A 23,213-nucleotide genomic window follows, 5' to 3' on the forward strand; every position below is an offset into this window, starting at 1 on the left:
TGTATTTGACTGTTAAATTGTACAACAAAGAGAAAACATTTAATCTTTATATATTGTGAATTAGCTTGAAGTTTGAAAAAAAATATATAATAGTAATGGAGATATAATTTTTAGGCGAAATCGCCCCAGTCCTATTATGTATACATGAATTGCTGTGAATGTGTTGAATTTCTGTCTAATAAGAAACTGGTCGTAGTTACAGTAAAGCATTAGGAGTTATATTGTTTTATTTCAACAAACCTTGAAAAATCATTGCATTTCTTCATAAACAAAATCATTCTTAATTCATTCTTCTAAAGGAGAAGGTATAAATACATGATTGAATCATCTTTTAAAAAGGTTAATGATCAACAGAGAGAGTCAGGTGAGTGCAGCGCCACCAGACTTGACTGATCTAGTCTACAGAGAACTATGGGCTGTAAAACACTGAGCTAAGAGCCTCCATTCGGCAACGCTCTTCTTTACACACTCAAAAGCTACCAATAATACAGTCCATTTGACTTCAGCTAAAGCGTAGGCAGGCTGTCAGCCCTCAATCTTCAAGCCCAGTCCTTCTGCTCATTCAAGGCTATATACAGTGAGTGATAAAGTACCAATCAGAAGTAGTAACCCACCCATTCTTTAAACCATACTGTATGAGTACGGTCGTCAGTCAAGAGACTAAATGCATTTTTTTAGAACCAAACTTGCAATTGGATGGATGTGGTAACCCCCCAGCCCTTGATCTGAAAACGATCACAAAAGAGATGTAAATAAATGCACATACTAATATACTACAGGTTAAGGCAATACAATTCAGTTCCTGATACCTTTAAAATTACTGACATGGAATTAAAGCTGCTCCACACGACGTCTCATCTTCAGTACCTCCCCACCCCAGCCACCTCTCCCTTATCAGCACATCGACTTCCATCTAAAGTCACAACCAGGAATTACACCTTCACATTCTGCTAAACGGTCTTTTTAAAAAACAATCATGAAAAGACAAAGATAACATATAGGATCCAGCCTGACAGTGCAATCAATCCCAGAAAAATGACACATTAGGAAAAGCCCTTGTGTTCTGTACATATGGCACGGCCTTTTCCCACCAGATAGGATGGAAGAAAAGAGGTTAAGATAAGAACCCTCTAATACACAGAAGAGCACAATACTACTGGTGTCTAAGTACTTCCTGTCTCATACTGGTGTCTGGAAGTACTTCCTGTCATACTGTCTCTACTGGTGTCTAAGTACTTAATGTCTTATACTGGTGTCTGTAAGTACTTAATATCTCATACTGGTGTCTTAAGTACTTCATGTCTCATACTGGTGTCTGGAAGTACTTCATGTCATACTGTCCCTACTGGTGTCTGGAAGCACTTCATGTCATACTGTCTCTACTGGTGTCTGGAAGTACTTCCTGTCATACTGTCTCTACTGGTGTCTAAGTACTTAATGTCTTATACTGGTGTCTGGAAGTACTTCATGTCATACTGTCCCTACTGGTGTCTGGAAGCACTTCATGTCATACTGACTCTACTGGTGTCTGGAAGTACTTCCTGTCATACTGTCTCTACTGGTGTCATTGTACTTAATGTCTTATACTGGTGTCTGGAAGTACTTAATGTCTCATACTGGTGTCTGGAAGTACTTCCTGTCATACTGTCCCTACTGGTGTCTGGAAGCACTTCATGTCATACTGTCTCTACTGGTGTCTGGAAGTACTTCCTGTCATACTGTCTCTACTGGTGTCATTGTACTTAATGTCTTATACTGGTGTCTGGAAGTACTTAATGTCTTATACTGGTGTCTGGAAGTACTTAATATCTCATACTGGTGTCTGGAAGTATTTCCTGTCATACTGTCTCTACTGGTGTCTGGAAGTACTTCATGTCTCATACTGTCCATATTGGTGTCTGGAAGTACTTCATGTCTCATACTGTCTCTACTGGTGTCTAAGTACTTCATATCTTCACCCCTCTTTATACTTCAATTGGTCCATATTTAAGCTAGGACCCCGGTACACAGGCGGGAGGTGGGGGCGACACTGTACTAGCTAGCTAGCTAGGACCCCGGTACACAGGCGGGAGGTGGGGGCGACACTGTACTAGCTAGCTAGCTAGGACCCCGGTACACAGGCGGGAGGTGGGGGCGACACTGTACCAGCTAGCTAGCTAGGACCCCGGTACACAGGCGGGAGGTGGGGGCGACACTGTACTAGCTAGCTAGCTAGCTAGGCCTCCGGTACACAGGCAGGAGGTGGGGGGCGCGACACTGTACCAGCTAGCTAGCTAGGACTCCGGTACACAGGCGGGAGGTGGGGGCGACACTGTACTACCTAGCTAGCTAGGCCTCCGGTACACAGGTGGGGCGACACACAGGCAGGAGGTGGGGGGGGGGGGGGGCGCGCGACACTGTACTAGCTAGCTAGCTAGGACTCTGGTACACAAGCAGGAGGTGGGGGGTGACACCGTACCAGCTAGCTAGCTAGGACTCTGGTACACAGGCAGGAGGTGGGGGCGACACTGTACTAGCTAGCTAGCTAGGACTCCGGTACACAGGTGGGAGGTGGGGCGACACTGTACCAGCTAGCTAGCTAGGACTCCGGTACACAGGCTACTTTTGAATAATTCACACTTCTACCTCACCGCAAGTTAACAACCTTCCTCCTAAACCCCCTATTCCACTTCAGTGTAGCATTTAGTATAATTAGGTTAGATTAGGCTGATAGGACCAGTCCCCAGTCCCCAGCTAAATGAGCTGTTCTCTCTCTTTTTTGGGAATATTTAAAAAGTACAGTCAAACTATTCTGTATAAAAGTTTGTACTTGCAAATGATTGATTGCATTTATAACACATTGAACAATCCTTTTGCATAATAATTCATGTGGGTTCTTGTTTCTTAACTTCCTGTCTCTTTCCGGCTCTTCTTCTTCTGGGACGGCTTGGGAGCATCGAAGCTCGGGTCGGATATTTCTGAAGAGAAAAGAATGGACAATGTGTCAAAAACAGAAATAGATGATATTTATTATGGAAAAGCAAGTCAGCAGTAGTGACACCAACCATTGTAAGAAAATAGTTTGGCTTCACAATGAGAGAGATCTGATCTGCCTTCTGTTCAGTGTTGATACACATGAGTAGCAACACACTGACTGTCCCAAAATGGCACCCTATTTAGAAAGTAGTGCGCTATAAAAGGGAATAGGGTGCCATTTTGGACGTAAACTATGGTTAAGGTTGCTACTACTAGTATCTTACTCTGTGAGGACGGCTGGGAGATGGACTGTTTGGTCCCTGCTGGGGGAAGTGCTGAACTCTCCACTGGTGTGACTGTCATGCTGTCAGAGGTCACCTGTACAGAGAAGGACAAGTCACACCATGTCATAGCTGGTTACACAACACACCACAGTCAAGGGGCTGAGTCCCAAATAGCACCCTTTATAGTGTACTACTTTTGACCAGGGGTCTTGGTTAAAAACACTGCACTACTGTATATAGGGCATAGGCTGCAAATATGACCAGCAACACACCTTTCACATCCTGTTTCAACTGCTCAAGACGTTACAATGTTCCAGGACACTGGAAATACAACACATCATTCTCTGTCATGTAGAATACTAGATATTCATTACAGCTTTCTTAGCCATTTGGGATGCAGACACGCCTGTCACCTGGCCTGTAGCGCCACACGCCTGTCACCTGGCCTGTAGCGCCACACGCCTGTTACCTGGCCTGTAGGACCACACGTCTGTTACCTGGCCTGTAGCACCACACGTCTGTTACCTGGCCTGTAGCACCACACGTCTGTTACCTGGCCTGTAGCACCACACGTCTGTCACCTGGCCTGTAGCACCACACGTCTGTCACCTGGCCTGTAGCACCACACGTCTGTCACCTGGCCTGTAGCACCACACGTCTGTCACCTGGCCTGTAGGACCACACGTCTGTCACCTGGCCTGTAGCACCACACGTCTGTCACCTGGCCTGTAGCACCACACGTCTGTCACCTGGCCTGTAGCACCACACGTCTGTCACCTGGCCTGTAGGACCACACGTCTGTCACCTGGCCTGTAGGACCACACGTCTGTCACCTGGCCTGTAGCACCACACGTCTGTTACCTGGCCTGTAGCACCACACGTCTGTTACCTGGCCTGTAGCACCACACGTCTGTTACCTGGCCTGTAGCACCACACGTCTGTTACCTGGCCTGTAGCACCACACGTCTGTTACCTGGCCTGTAGCACCACACGTCTGTTACCTGGCCTGTAGCACCACACGTCTGTTACCTGGCCTGTAGCACCACACGTCTGTTACCTGGCCTGTAGCACCACACGTCTGTTACCTGGCCTGTAGCACCACACGTCTGTTACCTGGCCTGTAGCACCACACGTCTGTTACCTGGCCTGTAGCACCACACGTCTGTTACCTGGCCTGTAGCACCACACGTCTGTTACCTGGCCTGTAGCACCACACGTCTGTTACCTGGCCTGTAGCACCACACGTCTGTCACCTGGCCTGTAGCACCACACGTCTGTCACCTGGCCTGTAGCACCACACGTCTGTCACCTGGCCTGTAGGACCACACGTCTGTCACCTGGCCTGTAGCACCACACGTCTGTCACCTGGCCTGTAGCACCACACGTCTGTCACCTGGCCTGTAGCACCACACGTCTGTCACCTGGCCTGTAGGACCACACGTCTGTCACCTGGCCTGTAGCACCACACGTCTGTCACCTGGCCTGTAGCACCACACGTCTGTCACCTGGCCTGTAGCACCACACGTCTGTCACCTGGCCTGTAGCACCACACGTCTGTCACCTGGCCTGTAGCACCACACGTCTGTCACCTGGCCTGTAGCACCACACGTCTGTTACCTGGCCTGTAGGACCACACGTCTGTCACCTGGCCTGTAGCACCACACGTCTGTCACCTGGCCTGTAGCACCACACGTCTGTCACCTGGCCTGTAGCACCACACGTCTGTTACCTGGCCTGTAGCACCACACGTCTGTCACCTGGCCTGTAGCACCACACGTCTGTTACCTGGCCTGTAGCACCACACGTCTGTCACCTGGCCTGTAGCACCACACGTCTGTCACCTGGCCTGTAGCACCACACGTCTGTCACCTGGCCTGTAGGACCACACGTCTGTCACCTGGCCTGTAGCACCACACGTCTGTTACCTGGCCTGTAGCACCACACGTCTGTCACCTGGCCTGTAGGACCACACGCCTGTCACCTGGCCTGTAGCACCACACGTCTGTCACCTGGCCTGTAGGACCACACGTCTGTCACCTGGCCTGTAGGACCACACGTCTGTTACCTGGCCTGTAGCACCACACGTCTGTCACCTGGCCTGTAGCACCACACGTCTGTTACCTGGCCTGTAGGACCACCTTCCTCGGCTTTCTTCTTCCTCTTCTTCTTCTTCTTGGACCTGGCAGCCCCCCCGGCAGAGTCATCCTTCTCCTTGTCATCGTCTGACCCCTGTGCCCCCTGGGGGTGGTTGGGTGCAGGGTCCTGGGGCGGGGGGCCGGGGGCCTCTACCACCGGGGGTCCCTCATAGTTCCCCCACAGCTCCGTAGGGGCGTTCCAGTCTGAGCTGGGGTCCGCTGCTGCAATACTGCCTGGAAACAGAACAGAGAAAATACCAGTTACCCCACCCAGTGAAGGCAGAAATCACAGCACAATTGCTATATTTACTCTACACTAATTGTTGCTTACTTAATCCTGACCACTCATCAGAAGGAGAGGGGCATTCCCACTGCAGCTCAGAGGCAGGATGGGTGATGTGCTCTGGAGGAGACAGACACAGACACAGACACAGACAGACAGTGTATCTTAGCCTTCCTCAAACCATACAAAATAGTCAATTCTACAGTCCCTGACATCAGTGATAAGTGTTAATCACCTATAGTCTTCAGTCCAAGTACAGAGGGTAATGTGTTTAGTTCAGTCTTCATCCTCCCATCAACCCCACTCCACGACCCTGGAAGGAATAAACCAATAGAGACTGTTGTTATCACAGAACATCCAGAAAAACACAAAAGCTTTGAAATTCAGTTGGCATTCTCAAATCCATCTAACAGATGGAAACGTTAAGGGGCCGATTCAGACTTATGAATGTATACCATTCGTACACACATCTCAGTATTTGGTATTCAGACTTATGAATGTATACCATTCGTACACACATCTCAGTATTTGGTATTCAGACTTATGAATGTATACCATTCGTACACACATCTCAGTATTTGGTATTCAGACTTACCTTATAGTACATACCACAGTATGAGTCATAATACCCATAAAACCTAGCAGTCAAACAGGGCAATTTTTCAAATCCTTTATTGCAGTATTTGTTATTCCCATATGGAATTTTAGAAACCCTTGTAGGTTTACCCTGGCGTGGCGTTTTGATAACCATGTAAATCTCTCTGGGACAAGGTGACTTTTATCATAATATCCGCTTATAATTCACCCACCCCCCAAAATGAAACGCTAATTAGCTGCTAATGTGGCTAACAAATGCCATGATGAACTGGACGAGACTGACGAATCGAGACAAAGGGAAGAATCTCTGGATTAACTATCTAATGTTAGCTAACTGTAGTGTGACGTTTCCCAGCGAGAACCAAATAAACTATCTCAAACAGAAGAGGGAACTAACAGAATCATCAACAACCAAAACTAAACAGGTGGGGGGGTTCTAGGGGAGGTTCTGAAAGATACTCATGGGGGGGTGCACTGAAAGATGACTAGCAACAACAACTGGGACCTAAAAGACACCCACCATTAGACCCACTAAATTTACCCAAGAAGAGGAAAACAATTAAAACCCACACCAAGGAAGCAAACAAAAAAGTGGAGCAAAATGAAAACAATGAAGATCAGATAAAGGATTTTTAAAATTGTATTTTTTTTATAAGACAACTGAAGCACTAGGCCATCCACTTATCCACTCTTAAATATCACCTGGGCCAGCAAAGGTGTAACACATACTGACTAACGAGGTAACACCAAATCGGTACGCCCTATGTGCTAATGTCCAATCTCGAAATATAAATGGAAAAACCGAAGACTAACAGTAGTAAAGATTAAATAGGATAAATTGCTTTAAATGTACAATTATGTTAAGTATTTTGTAAGTTTTAATTGACAAAATACCGGTTAGCAAAGGTGTCAGGAGTGTGCAGGGATTTGTAGTTTTGCATTTTGTTTACTTTGATGCTAATTAGCATTTGTCAAATCAGAGTAAATAGAGCCGAATATATTGATAGAAGTCACCTTGTCCTCGATTTACATGGTTATCAAAACATCTCTCTACACTCTACACAGTCCTTATTTTAAATGTTTCTAAAATCCCCCATGGGAAAAATAAATGGTGGGAAAACGATTGGAACCATTTCCGTTTGACCACTAGGTTTTATGGGTATCTACTGTGGGGCTCAATTCAGTCGTGTAACACGCCCTGTAGGTGTGGCTACCTTGCCCACTCTGAATAAATGTAATTTAAAGAAAGTCATCTAAATATGTGTCTCCAGTTCAGCACCAAATGGTAGATTGAAAAATACTCTTGATTGTGTAGATTATTTAGGTTTAGTTATGTATTTAAACTGGCCTGGAAAGCCTTCACACAAAATAAAGAAAATGGTGGTTTGATTCGTTCAGTTCTTCAACCCATGGTAATGTTGGAAGATTAGTGTACATATAATTATAACAGGGAGAACACTGTACAAAACTAGGTTATACCCTCGTCTATTGCCTGCACTAATCATGGAACTGTGTGATGACAGTCAACTATTGCGCCATGCGTCGGGTTCAAACTGTTAGGTCTTGAGCTGCGCTGCATAATGATTTAATTAGCCGACATGTCTTTTATATCAATATTATCAACTGGTACTAATGATTCTCAGCAACATGGCTGTGACAGCGTTTAAAGGAAGCAAATGATATGGTGGGCTATACCAACTGATGGGAACAAGGGTATTAAATGGAATAATAAGGTAGGCTCTGCCAAATAATGGGAACCAACAGCACAACATTTGATGTTATTGACCATAACCTGTTTGGCTTTTCAACCTTAGCCGTAACTAGCCAGGTACAGTGCACTCTTGGTTATTGTCCAGCCATGTGGTCCAGTGCTGCAAAGAAGGACTGAGTTTAGGTGCTGCTGGCCCAGAACAGAGCGGCACGTCTTGCTCTTCATTGTAATCAGAGGGCTGATATTAATACTATGCATGCCAGTGTCTCTTGGCTAAAAGTTTAGGAAAGACTGACTGCATCACTTCATGGTTTAATAAGGAACAATGTGTTGGAAATTCCAAGTTATTTGCAGAGTCTACTTACACACAGCACTGACACACACTGTACTGACCTCCATATGCATTACAGTGCATATTTTAACAGCAAGTTAAACGCCTTCACATCAATAATCCTCAAAGCATGATCTCCATGTTCACAAGATGTATTGAGTTGAAACAGCATGAAACTGAGACAAAGACAATAATGTCTGCATAAACCAATGTAATCGGTCCTAAAATACAAACTGGATATGAATGTAACATTATATTTTGCTCACACTGACAACAAGTAAAAGCTAGGCTAACATACTGTAGCAATTAAGCTAGTGCTGTCCATCTATTCCACAAAGTACACATACACATCCAAATAATGCTCTGAAAGGTGAAAGTGAATTGGAAGAAGAAGTGTAAACTAACAGTATATTAGCTAGAAAGGCATCCTTGCAGCATAGAGAAAATGTTGCTGTATTGTAAAGCAAATTTTCAGCAATTCAATTCCTTCAGTGTCCTGTGCCGAGGCAGGGTTAGGTGTGCCGAGGTAGGGTTAGGTGTGCCCAGGCAGGGTTAGGTGTGCCGAGGCAGGGTTAGGTGTGCCCATGCAGGGTTAGGTGTGCCCAGGCAGGGTTAGGTGTGCCCAGGCAGGGTTAGGTGTGCCCAGGCAGGGTTAGGTGTGCCCAGGCAGGGTTAGGTGTGCCGAGGTAGGGTTAGGGTTAAGCCCAGTAGGTTACCTTCAGTGTCCTGTACCCAGGTAGGGTTAGGTGTGCCCAGGTAGGGTTAGGTGTGCCCAGGTAGGGTTAGGTGTGCCCAGGTGGGTTAGGGGTAAGCCCAGTAGGTTACCTTCAGTGTCCTGTCTCCAGGTGGGTTCAGAGTTCAGGTGTCGGGGTCCTTTAGGGATGGCCGGCCACTTCTCCCCATCTGAAGAGCATATATGGGTGGGCAGCTTCATGGAGATATCTGGCCACCCTCCACCGTTCACTGACGGCTCCTCTCTCCAGCTGGTGGACACTAGAGGGAGGGAGACATGGATCGGTCAGTGTTACTTTGGCTTAGTGAAAATGTTATCCTTCCATGGACACACTCAGCTGGATGCAACAAGCGGTGTTCTTCACAGGAAAGGACAGTCCAGGATAAAATATGTCTGTACAGGATTGAACAGTTCAGTTATTGACGGGACAAGAATCAGACCAGGAGACAGCGGTACTTTACCTGGTGTCGTGAAAGAATCTCCTTTCCCAGGCCTCAGGTGCAAGGGCTCTAAGGGGGAAGAGAAGACACTGTCTCAATGGAGAGAACAAACTAAAGAGCCCTCCTCAGGAGATCACATAACACCGGAGCCCTCCTCAGGAGATCACATAACACCGGAGCCCCCCTCAGGAGATCACATAACACCGGAGCCCTCCTCAGGAGATCACATAATACCGGAGCCCTCCTCAGGAGATCACATAACACCGGAGCCCTCCCCAGGAGATCACATAATACCGGAGCCCTCCCCAGGAGATCACATAATACCAGAGCCCTACTCAGGAGATCACATAATACTGGAGCCCTCCCCAGGAGATCACATAACACCGGAGCCCTCCTCAGGAGATCACATAATACCGGAGCCCTCCTCAGGAGATCACATAACACTGGAGCCCTCCCCAGGAGATCACATAATACCGGAGCCCTCCCCAGGAGATCACATAATACCGGAGCCCTCCCCAGGAGATCACATAACACCGGAGCCCTACTCAGGAGAGGAGTGAAATTAGTTTCAGGTGTTCAAACCCAACTAAAAAGGGAGCGAAATATGACATGCTTTGGAATAAACTGGCCCTATAAACGGCTTCATACACATACGTCTGTTCAATGTAGTACATTTCTTAACTACACACCAGTACATATCCTTGAGAGCCTCTGGCACACTTTGTGAAGACAAAAGACACAGTGAGTCAGTGCTAGGGTTGCAAGCTCTCAGTAACTTTCCCAAAATGCCCAGAGTCACAGATTTCCTATTTATTCCTTACTGATTCTGATGATCTTCCAACCAGGATTTCTGGGAGACATGGGAAAGTTACCAGACTAATACAGATGGCATACCTCTGTTCTTCCTGTTGACCGGGGTGGTGAGAGGAGGCTGTTCCACCTGGCGGTGAGGTACCGCCACCCCCTCCGGGCTTCCTGACCCGTCAGGCCCCTTCTCCTTCCTCTTCTGCTGCCGCTTCTCCCGGTTACTCACCTTAGTCTCCCACGCACCTGGAAGAGAGAGCAGGGGTTTGGCTTCTTTAAATCTACTAGGATTATAAATGTTGTTTCACCTGGAAGAGAGAGCAGGGGTTTGGCTTCTTTCAATCTACTAGGATTATAAATGTTGTTTCACCTGGAAGAGAGAGCAGGGGTTTGGCTTCTTTAAATCTACTAGGATTATAAATGTTGTTTCACCTGGAAGAGAGAGCAGGGGTTTGGCTTCTTTAAATCTACTAGGATTATAAATGTTGTTTCACCTGGAAGAGAGAGCAGGGGTTTGGCTTCTTTAAATCTACTAGGATTATAAAATTTTGTTTAATCTCCCTACCTTTAAGAGATCTGGGGTGAATTTTCCCCTAGGTAAAGATGTAGGATCAGCTTCCCCTCCCACATTCTAACATTGAGGGTATTTCCAAGGTAACGGATTTGCACCGAGACTGATTTTCCACTTCAAATGTATGCCAAATAAAAAAAATGATTTTGAAGTTTAACAAACCATAAAACTCTATGCACAAGGACTACTTATAACATTTTACTAAAACATTTACTGAAAGAGTTTGGTAACAGAATTTCAGTAAAATCACACAAAAAGTTGTGTCCACGTTTTCCAAAAGCTCTTAAATATCTACTCTGGATTAAGATAAAAAAAATGTCTGCAGAAAGAAATGGGGTGTCAGCTATGACATGACACATTGGAAAAAATCTATTTTGGGTTAATGAACTACAGTAAGTGAAGTGGATTTATACCCAGTAGCAGACTAGTGGTAACGGCGCGTGGATCCTTGATCTGAACTATACAGAAATCCATAATTACAGATATGAATAGCATTCTCTTCATGGTGATGTATCCTAAATAGATACACTAAAAAAAGGTAGAAATACACAATATCCTCCTTTGCATATTTTGGTATTATTCTACACACTGGCTATTATATTAATGAGCCCAAACATAACCAAATTTGGTTGGTCCGGACCAAATCTGAACCAATCATAGACTTCCATGTTTCTCAAGTTTGGACATCAAAGCATAGTAGATTAGACTACAGTCCAGTACTAGTGTTGTCATGATATCAGAAATTTTACTTCGATACCAGGTTTAAATTTCATGATACCATCATGACACAAAAACAAAGACGTATTAGCCAAAAAGTCCCAGAATTATACTTTATCCAGACAAATAATCTCAGCTACTGCGCTGTTCAATATCAAATCAAATTTATTTATATAGCCCTTCGTACATCAGCTGATATCTCACCACTAGGCTACCCTGCCGCACCAACAATACAGGTTAACACACATTCAATAGGAGTATGAATGCATCGAGTTAGTCAGCTTGTTTTAGCTGGTATCATGGTGCTATAGATGACAAACAACCCCATAGCATTTGCCAATAAAATCCATCCTAAATGTAAGAGAACATATGTTATTGTACTGATTAACATTTGCATAGAAGAAGCTCTCTCTTTTATAAAAAGTGTGCACTTTCTAAGAAAGTAATGACGTTATTCACGAGGCAGAACGACATGAGGCAGAACAACATGAGGCAGAACGACATGAGGCAGAACGACATGAGGCAGAAGGACATGAGGCAGAATGACATGAGGCAGAATGACATGAGGCAGAACGACATGAGGCAGAATGACATGAGGCAGAACGACATGAGGCAGAACGTGGCTGTGGAAACCAGACGGGTGGCGAGGCAGAACGTGGCTGTGGAATCTAGTGGAATCCAGACGGGAAGCGAGGCAGAACGTGGCTGTGGAATCTAGTGGAAACCAGACGGGAGGCGAGGCAGAACGTGGCTGTGGAATCTAGTGGAAACCAGACGGGAGGCGAAGCAGAACGTGGCTGTGGAATCTAGTGGAAACCAGACGGGAGGGCAAGGCAGAACGTTGCTGTGGAATCTAGTGGAAACCAGACGGGAGGCGAGGCAGAATGTGGCTGTGAAATATAGTGGAAACCAGACGGGAGGCGAGGCAGAACGTGGCTGTGGAATCTAGTGGAAACCAGACGGGTGGCGAGGCAGAACGACATGAGGCAGAACGTGGCTGTGGAATCTAGTGGAAACCAGACGGGAGGCGAGGCAGAACGACATGAGGCAGAACGTGACTGTGGAATCTAGTGGAATCCAGACGGGAGGCGAGGCAGAACGTGGCTGTGGAATCTAGTGGAAACCAGACGGGAGGCGAGGCAGAACGTGGCTGTGGAATCTAGTGGAAACCAGACGGGTGGCGAGGTAGACAAAGATGTGATTAATAAAGTTTTGGGGACAATCAGCTTTGAAATCAATATATTTTGCACTATGGTTAGCATATCACAAACCAAGTAGTAGGGTAGTGAATTAATGTTAGCGTCAGCCTGTTGATCAGGCTGTTGATTGTGGTCTGTGGAATGTTGTTCCTCTCCTCTTCAATGGCTGTGTGAAGTTGCTGTATATTGGCGGAAACTGGAACATGTGGTTGTACACGTCAATCCAGAGCATCCCAAACATGCTCAATGGGTGATATGTCTGGTGAGTATGCAGGCCGTGGAAGAACTGGGACATTTTATTAATGTGCATGTATGGCCTTTTCAAGTTTTATGTGTGCTTACTTTTTAATTTTTTTTAAAGGTAAAATGAATAATGGTGAAACATGAGGTGATAACTTGGGACATGGGGCCGTACATTACCATGCTGAAACATGAGGTGATGGCCGCGGATGAATGGCACGGCAATGGGCCTCAAGATCTCATCACGGTATCTGTGTGCATTCAATTGGATTTTATCGATGGCAATTTGTGTTCGTTGTCAGTAGCTTATGCCTGCCCACACAGTAACCCCACCATGGGGAACTCTGCTCACAACGTTGACATCAGCAAACTGCTCAACCACACGAAGCCATACACGCTGTCTGCCATCTGCCTGGTCCAGTTGAAACCGAGATTCATCCTTGAAGAGCACACTTCCCCATTTGACAGAAGTACCCGACATAAATTCTAGTACTGAACCTATTTTTTTTGTTGTATCAAAAGTGCATTAGTTTCAGCATACTGTAAAAAACTATTCAGTCCAGTCCACTAGTGTACTCAACTCATGTGCTCTACATTAAAGTACTCTTACTTTACTGTGCTGTCCAAACTTGTGAACCCAACTGTGGTTTGTGACTACTTTTATTTCCCATTGTAGCAAATGTAAAATTGCAGAAATTCTGTTACCAATTTTCTAACAGAATTTAGTTTTAATCACTTAATTCATAAACAAATTTGATATCAAACAAATTAATTGATAGGTTATTTACTTATTACTTCTGTGAACTTTCATTATCCTCCTTCATGGGGGAGATCTGTTTTAAATATCTTAAATATGTGGGCTTTTGGTAATGGAATTTCAAGGCACAAGGCAATGTTTCTTAAAACGTACATAAGGCAAAAAAAAATGTCAAACTAAATATAAGTGTTCATATTAGTTGGCAGGGGTCTGTACGTCAACATTATTGTGTTTATTTATACCTTCTTAGACTTCAGGTAGATGTTTCCTTTTCCTGTTTGACCAGAAATTTAAAGCATTTGCTTTTTCCTATTTTTTAGGTTGGAAATGTAAAATACAGGGCATTGGGAAAGTATTCAGACACCTTGGCTTTTTCCACATTTTGTTACGTTACAACCTTATTATAAAAGGGATTGAATATTTTTCCCCAGCAATCTACACACAAGACCCCATTATGACAAAGCAAAAAAAGGTTCTTAGACATTTTTGCAAATGTAATAAAAATAACTGAACATTTTTTTTTCATTTACATAAGTATACAGACACTTTACTCAGTACTTTGTTGATGAACCTTTGACAGCGATTACAGCCTTGAGTCTTCTTGAGTATGACACGACAAGCTTGGCACACATGTCGCCTAGTGGTTAGAGTGTTGGGCCAGTAACTGAAAGGTTGCTGGATCGAATCCCCAAGCTAACAAGGTAAAAATCTGTCGTTCTGGCCCTGAGCAAGGCAGTTCCCTGTTCCCCGGGCACCGAAACCGCACCTCCCTGGTTCAGAGGGGTTGGGTTAATTGCGGAAGACACATTTCAGTTGAAGGCATTCAGTTGTTCAACTGACTAGGTATCTCCCTTTACCTGTATTTGGGGAGTTTCTCCCATTCTTCTCTGCAGATCCTCTCAAGCTGTCAGGTTAGAAGGGGAGCGTCGCTGCACAGCCATTTTTAGCTCTCTCCAGAGATATTCGATCAGGTTCAAATCTGGGCTCTGGCTGGGGCACTGCCAATTTTGCAGGTTTTCCTACTTACAAAGCATGTAGAGGTCTGTATTTTTTATCATAGGTACACTTCAACTGTGAGAGACGGAATCTAAAACAAAAATCCAGAAAATCACATTGTATGATTTTTAAGTAATTAATTTGCATTTTATTGCAGATTCAGTCTTCCCAGCCTGGTGCAGGTCTACATTTTTGTTTCTGGTGTCCTTTGACAGCTCTTTGGTCTTGCCCATAGTGGAGTTTGGAGTGTGACTGTTTGAAGTTGTGGACAGGTGTCTTTTATACTGATAACAAGTTCAAACAGGTGCCATTAATACAGGTAACGAGTGGAGGACAGAGGAGCCTCTTAAAGAAGAAGTTACAGGTCTGTGAGAGCCAGAAATCTTGCTTGTTTGTAGGTGACCAAATACTTATTTTCCACCATAATTTGCAAATAAATTCATTAAAAATCCTCATGTGATTTTCTGGATTTTTTTTCTAATTTTGTCTGTCATAGTTGAAGTGTACCTATGATGAAAATTACAGGCCTCATATTTTTAAGTGGGAGAACTTGCACAATTGGTGGCTGACTAAATACTTTTTTGCCCCACTGTATATAAATATATATATATATAAATAAATGTTAAAACATTTCTAAAAACCTGTTTTCGCTTTGTCATTACAGGGTAGTGTGTAGATTAATGATTTTATATATTTTTAAATAAGTCTGTAAAGTAACAAAATGTGGAAAAGGGAAGGGGTCTGAATACTTTGCGAATGCACAGTATATACACAGACACACTTTAATTTCTCACAAATACAAACGATCATAGCTTTCATTTGTCATGTTGGTGTCCTTTTACATGGAAATGACCTGAACTGATCCAAGATCAGCATCTATGGAAACATCACCCCTCCCCCTGACCACCTTTATACATCTCTTAATGAAAAAGATGATACCTACAGAACAGCTTGATAACCTTTTTAAGTGTGATTTTTAAAGGTTTTAATGAATGTATTCATACAGATATCCAACTTATAGTTGCATAGCCTTAATTACTGCTTGGCCAACATGGACATTTATACACAGCTAGATGTTACAAAGGTTAAGGTCAAATGACATCAATCATTAAAAACTTCTTAGGGACAGCCCCCCCCCCCCCCCCTTTTCACCTAAATGACATACCCAAATCTAACTGCCTGTAGCTCAGGCCCTGAAGCAAGGATATGCATATTATTGGTACCATTTGAAAGGAAACACTTTGAAGTTTGTGGAAATGTGAATTGAATGTAGGGGAATTTAACACAATAGATCTGGTAGAAGACAATATTTCAAAAATACAACCAGTGTTTTTTTTACCACCATCTTTGAAATGCAAGAGAAAGGTCACTGTTATAGCCATCACTCTGGTTGTAATTCTGTGTGTCCCCAAGATGGCAGCAGTGTATGTGCAATGTTTCAGATGGATAAGTTGGAGTATGACTGATCCTCAAGACTTTATGTGAAGTCCACGGGTACATTTGGGCAAATCGTGAAGGCGACATTCGCATTCATATTCCATTTTTCTGCAAGAATATTGTCAAATCTGTATACTTGGACTTTGATTTAGCTTTCCCAGTATTAGTAGCCATATAAGTTCCACATTTGCAAAACAACCCGTTTTCATAACTCTGAATATACATATAATTTTTGTCCAAAATGAAAAGGCATGCTGTCATACAAGGTTGGTAGCTACATTTTATGACATTTTATACATTTTATGGTTTTCGGGTACTCCCGTAAAGCCCAGCTCATTGGCTATCTAGCTATCTTTGTTTGACCCCGATTGGTGCTTATTTGACAAAGATTGTCGTTCAAGTGATGGCTGCCCGCGTCATCGGCGTGCCATGAAGTCGTCGCTCTCTGACCAAATATGATGTCCTATAGGATATACTACACCCCTAATGAAATAGTGAAGTTTTGTTACCTTCTAGGATCTCTGAGGAATAGATACAAACGTGATTTGACTCGTTCAAACAACGTTTAGGGTTAGATTTTCACAGACTCCCTTCTTTGCAAATTGAACGAGTGGAAAAACAAAATCGATTGTGCATGCTATATAGACCTTTTTAGGATATGAAAAATTATTTTATCTAACAAAAAGACACTTCATGTTATCTCTGGGCCCCTTTGGATGATAAATCAGAGCAAGATTTCAGAATGTAAGTACACATTTTACCTTCAGAGGTGAATTTATCAAACCTATCTTGGTGAAAACTGTTGTTGTTAGGAGCTCTCCTCAAACAATAGCATGGCATTTTTTCACAGTATTAGCTACTGTAAATTAACAAGAATTTAAGCTTTCAGACGATATATAGACACTTATATGTACAGACGTTTGATGTTTCTCTAAAATCGGTGATCTTGACACAACGAGCTGAATGGCCAAACAACTGCCACTTTCCAGATGAAGTTTGGAAGTCCTGGACTGGACCAGAACCATTAGTCATAACCTCTCACCCATCTGACTAAGCAAGTTCAGTTGGACACTAGGGTTGCATCCCAAATTACACCCTAGTCCCCATATAGTGCACTATGTAGGGAATAGGGTGCCATTTGAGACTTGTCCTGTGTGTTACTGCCTAATCCCCTAACAATGCCATTGTGGCCTCATACAAGGGTCTTCTACGGCACAGTCTGAATGAAATCAGTAGAATTCTGAAGGATACATTTAGCTACAAGGGTTTAAAGAAGTCAACCAAGGTGACGGGTTCATACAGGGGTTAAGGGCCATACCATCATCAGGCTCTTTGCCATCGGCAGCAGAAACCCTCATGGCTGGTTTCACCTCGGGTTTGGCTTTCTTCTTGGTTTTCTTCACCTATTCAATTAAAGACAACAAAAAGTCAAACTTTCAAAAAGTGCAAGCAACATTAGTCCTCATTGTCATTCACTGGTAATGGGTGTATTGAAATGATTTATATATACACACACTAGATGAATGATAGGGGTGCTGTGTTGAAGCCACAGTGTCTCCTTCGGCACAAAGCAATAGAAATACATTCATTAAAATGTGGAGACAGGGCTTTCATCAACTAACTACTGTGGAGACAGGGCTTTCATCAACTAACTACTGTGGAGACAGGGCTTTCATCAACTCTAACTACTGTGGAGACAGGGCTTTCATCAACTCTAACTACTACAGATGCAAGGATCGCTTAGTCTTTTGGAATTGGATAAATAGATTCCCCTCTTGTCATCCAAAATAGACTTTCAGAAGACTTAAACATACGTTACTGTTAGGTACAAACCTCAGTTGTAATCTCTGGGGAAGGTTTGGTAATTTCTTCTGTCACTTCCTCCTGAGGCTCTGGAACTGTTCGTCCATTATACTGAGCCTTCTGTTGAGAGAGAAACGACAACATGTGAACTATTTCTGAAGCCGTGTGTGAGTGACAAATAACATTATAAACCAAGATATCAGGCAGGCGGTGATCAGACAAGCTATCGTTAACCAGCCAGGCAGCTTACTACCGCAAACTAGCTAAATTGACTAGTTAGTTAAACTTGCATGTCTTAGTACTAGTTAGGTGATTTATGATTCACATGGAATTGAAAGCAAACTAACATTACATGAGAATACGACGACTCATACTAACGAAGAGAGCTATCTACAAGGTAAACTTTCAAAACAAAGATCTTAGAAATGGTTTCGATATTCAGCTAGCTAGTTTGCCAGTGCCACGACAATGGCCATTTACAACTGGCTAATATGTGAAGCTACCTTTTCAGTAGATTTCTTTTTAGTCTTTTTATTTTGTGCCTCGGGCTTCACAATCTTATTCACTTGGGCCTTGAGGGAATCACCACTGTCTTGTGTAACCGGAGCTCCTAGCTTTTTCCCACCGAAGAGTCCGCTACAGACCGCGGCCCACGACAGGACCAGTAGCCCCACCGCGGCCGCCGCGGAGAGAATCGCCCATGACGGGTACAGCTCAGGCGTCAGTCCCAATTCCACCCCAAACTCCGATCGGATATATCCCTCCCCGGTGGATAACAGCTCTCTGAGACGACTGGATATCAATTGGGCTTGCTCAATAGCTGAAGTTTGCCAGTCCGTTGCCATCTTCTCAAAGCGCCAGCTAGCATGTAGCTTAGCCACTGCTAGCACCACTAACTTGTTAGCTACCGCTGCTAGCTGGGGGAGGGGCTTGGACGGACTGACGAGCTGTTTACAGGGCGGCGGGGCGGGGCGGGCGGCGGGGAGGGGCTTGTACGGTCTGACGAGCTGTTTACAGGGCGGCGGGGCGGGGCGGGCGGCGGGGAGGGGCTTGTACGGTCTGACGAGCTGTTTACAGGGCGGCGGGGCGGGGCGGGCGGCGGGGAGGGGCTTGTACGGTCTGACGAGCTGTTTACAGGGCGGCGGGGCGGGCGGCGGGGAGGGGCTTGGACGGTCTGACGAGCTGTTTACAGGGGGGCGGGGCGGGCGGGCGGCGGGGAGGTGCGGGCGGGCTGCGGGGCACCCGGAAAAGGCCAGTTACGTCATCGAGAGAAAGCGGGGACGGAGGAGCGCCCTGATAAAATTGGGATATATTGTATAAAAATACTTCTTTGTTTTTAGAATATTGGTTCCGAAATAATATCCTATTGGTGAGAGAACTTGTAAATGCAGAGTTTAAAAAAAACGTAGTTATAAGGAATTTTGATCACTTTACAAGATCCCTGAAACATCTAAAGATTTTGCAATTGTTTTAGATACCATTCCCTCAGTTTTGGCTTTATTATTCAGGAATGGTTAAGACCTGACCCTCAGAGCCTACCTTCCGTTAACCCTGTTGACTCATCAGTAGGAAAGATTTGGTTCTCTTTTGGTCCATTCAACAACAGAACGATATGAGTATGTTGTATCTACACCCTTAACTCATGCCTTATTGGAACGTTCAATTGATATTATCTGTTGGGGAAAAGTTTGGATGTTGCCACACACATACCTACTTGTTAACAAAATTAAGGAAGTTTCCTTTCAAATTATTCATAACTATTATCCTGCCAACCACTATATGAAGAAGTTTAAGGAAAACATAAACTCAAATTGCTCCTTTTGTAATGACCACCCAGAAACGGTGTTACATCTTTTTTGGCATTGTGTTCATGTAAGAAAACTGTGGAAAGACATCAGTAGATTTATAATCAAACACATTTATGAAGATTTTACACTATTATGGAGAGATGTACTGCTTGGATTCTTTACCTACGATAGAAATAAGCTGAAACAATTTTATGTCATTCATTTCATTATTCTTTTGGACAAATTTCATATTCACAAATGTAAATTTACAAACAAAACACCACATTTTCTTACATTTCAAAAATAAATTGAACTATATTTTAAGACAAATACAAAAGCTGTGTGTGCTCCTTAATAAGGTCCTGTGTAATGTGATATTGTAGCCCTTCTCCTGTGCCCCGTAGCTCTTCTTCTGTGACCCATAGCTCTACTCCCTTAAGTCATGTTTGTTTGGCTGCTCAGCCTGGCTGCTCAGCCTACCCAAGTTACCCACCCATCATAGCCCTGCCATTCCAAACCAATCGGAGCGCTTTTAAATGCGCATCTAGATACTGCACCCGCCCACTCAGGTCAGAGTCTTCCGAAGGGAGAAGATGCACATTTGAGGACTTTTTTTTATTGTCGACAGTAACACCAATGTGTGATTGTGCTTGCATCAAAATGTAAGTTCAGGGGGAATTTATTGGTGAGTTTACATGCTGTGTAAAAGTAGGTAATTACCACTAATTACTTCCTGTTACTTTGCTAAGTTTCAGCCATATGTTCTACTGTATGGCTGTTACTATTCTTCAGTCATGTTTTGAGCCCCATATTGTTTGGGTTGCCTGTTTTGCATGTTATTTTGGCATTAATACGTGTCACATATCAGTTTGCAAACAATGTAAACAAATATATACACTACCGTTCTAAAGTTTGGGGTCACTTAGAAATGTCCTTGTTTTCCATGAAATTAGTGGAAAAATAAATAGGAAATATAGTCAATAATGATTTTTAATTGAATTAATAATTGTGTCCTTCAAACTTTGCTTTCGTCAAAGAATCCTCTTCAAAACCATATACTACACAGTGTACTCCGGGTATAAAGGGGTGCCGTGAATTCAATATTAAGTGGTAATAAATGATATACTCACAGAAAGCTGACGATCCTCTCTGTATCTAGAACAACAGTAGCTGCTTTGAAAACGGTATTTTTCCTGCAAATTGCATTCTGAGCAACAGCCATGTGGTTACGCTTATTAGAATGCACCTCTCTCTCCTCTGGGCGCACAGTGGGGAAAGGGAGTGACTCGCTCACACAGCAGCTGACAGTGAAACAGGTTCAGGCAGATACTTTCAAATGGTTTAATTTTGGTGAATCGCACGTTACTTTTTTGAACAGATCATCATCATCATAATAATAAAAAAGATAATTGTGATCCAACATTGTTATGGCAGCCTAGCAACCAATTATAAATTGATGTGGCACTGCCAACACCAGCTTGGCAGTGCCACACCTGCACCACACTGCCACACCTGCACCACACACCTGCACCACACTGCCACACCTGCACCACACACCTGCACCACACTGCCAAACAAAGGGTTGCAAATGCAAGGGTGAGTATTTTCTGTAATACTATCATGTTTATAATACTGTCATGGTATTATCACAACAAATTGTTCTCAGAAACCTGCTAGGCTTACTCAAATACTGTCATTTATTCCCCTGAGCTACTGTCATCTATTCCCCTGAGCTACTGTCATTTATTCCCCTGAGCTACTGTCATCTATACCCCTGAGCTACTGTCATTTATTCCCCTGAGCTACTGTCATTTATTCCCCTGAGCTACTGTCATCTATTCCCCTGAGCTACTGTCATTTATTCCCCTGAGCTACTGTCATCTATTCCCCTGAGCTACTGTCATTTATTCCCCTGGGCTACTGTCATTTATTCCCCTGGGCTACTGTCATCTATTCCCCTGAGCTACTGTCATTTATTCCCCTGGGCTACTGTCATCTATTCCCCTGAGCTACTGTCATTTATTCCCCTGAGCTACTGTCATTTATTCCCCTGGGTTACTGTCATCTATTCCCCTGAGCTACTGTCATCTATTCCCGTGAGCTACTGTCATCTATTCCCCTGAGCTACTGTCATTTATTCCCCTGAGCTACTGTCATTTATTCCCCTGAGCTACTGTCATCTAATCTCCCCTGAGCTACTGTCATCTAATCTCCCCTGAGCTACTGTCATCTATTCCCCTGAGCTACTGTCATCTATTCCCCTGGGCTACTGTCATTTATTCCCCTGGGCTACTGTCATCTATTCCCCTGAGCTACTGTCATTTATTCCCCTGGGCTACTGTCATTTATTCCCCTGGGCTACTGTCATCTATTCCCCTGAGCTACTGTCATTTATTCCCCTGGGCTACTGTCATCTATTCCCCTGAGCTACTGTCATTTATTCCCCTGGGCTACTGTCATTTATTCCCCTGAACTACTGTCATTTATTCCCCTGGGTTACTGTCATCTATTCCCCTGAGCTACTGTCATCTATTCCCGTGAGCTACTGTCATCTATTCCCCTGAGCCACTGTCATCTATTCCCCTGAGCTACTGTCATTTATTCCCCTGAGCTACTGTCATTTATTCCCCTGAGCTACTGTCATCTAATCTCCCCTGAGCTACTGTCATCTAATCTCCCCTGAGCTACTGTCATCTATTCCCCTGAGCTACTGTCATTTATTCCCCTGAGCTACTGTCATCTATTCCCCTGGGCTACTGTCATTTATTCCCCTGGGCTACTGTCATCTATTCCCCTGAGCTACTGTCATTTATTCCCCTGGGCTACTGTCATCTATTCCCCCGAGCTACTGTCATCTATTCCCCTGAGCTACTGTCATCTATTCCCCTGAGCTACTGTCATCTATTCCCCTGAGCTACTGTCATTTATTCCTCTGAGCTACTGTCATCTATTCCCCTGAGCTACTGTCATCTAGCATTTTAGAAATTATATGGTTAAGACCGTTATAGAGAACTACACCTAACATATCCTCTCATCCATCCTACTTCTATAGGGTACCACACCTAACAGACCCTCTCATATATCCTAGTTCTCCACCCCACCCTCACTCCTGTCATTTTAAAACCCCCAAACACCTTCTAAAATGACATTGTGGTCATATGTTGTACTGATTCTCTGTCTTCCTCCCTGACCAACAGGCCACTATGGACTTCCCAGGGTTGAACCTGAGCCAGCAGGACTACTACCCTTATGTTAACTACAAGATAGACTGCAACCTGCTAGACTTCAAGTAGAAACCACAATGTCACTTCCTGTTTCCTGTGACATCATCTCCCACATGGAACGCCTCCCCTCCCCTCCCCTGTCCCACCCCACTGTGTTTTAATGTGAAACGCTCAGACAACTCCAGCTTGAATTTACTGATCCTCTAAAG

The 23,213-nt window shown here is 44.1% G+C and overlaps 1 protein-coding gene across 1 annotated transcript; it reads right to left on the reverse strand.

Annotated features, from left to right (window-relative positions):
• Nucleotides 1–209: 209 nt before the first annotated feature.
• LOC110496775 (protein LYRIC) lies at nt 210–18,946 on the reverse strand. The gene is made up of 11 exons (XM_036953621.1): nt 18,497–18,946; nt 18,024–18,113; nt 17,509–17,593; nt 10,364–10,519; nt 9,491–9,538; nt 9,122–9,289; nt 5,893–5,970; nt 5,706–5,777; nt 5,361–5,608; nt 3,240–3,333; nt 210–2,957 (listed from the first exon to the last, which is right to left on the reverse strand). The coding sequence occupies exons 1-11, from the start codon at nt 18,836–18,838 to the stop codon at nt 2,884–2,886; spliced, it is 1,455 nt and encodes a 484-aa protein (XP_036809516.1). The 5' UTR covers nt 18,839–18,946; the 3' UTR covers nt 210–2,883.
• Between the last annotated feature and the right edge of the window lie 4,267 nt (nt 18,947–23,213).

The sequence above is a fragment of the Oncorhynchus mykiss genome, chromosome 18, assembly GCF_013265735.2.
Source record: "Oncorhynchus mykiss isolate Arlee chromosome 18, USDA_OmykA_1.1, whole genome shotgun sequence".
Taxonomy (NCBI): domain Eukaryota; kingdom Metazoa; phylum Chordata; class Actinopteri; order Salmoniformes; family Salmonidae; genus Oncorhynchus; species Oncorhynchus mykiss.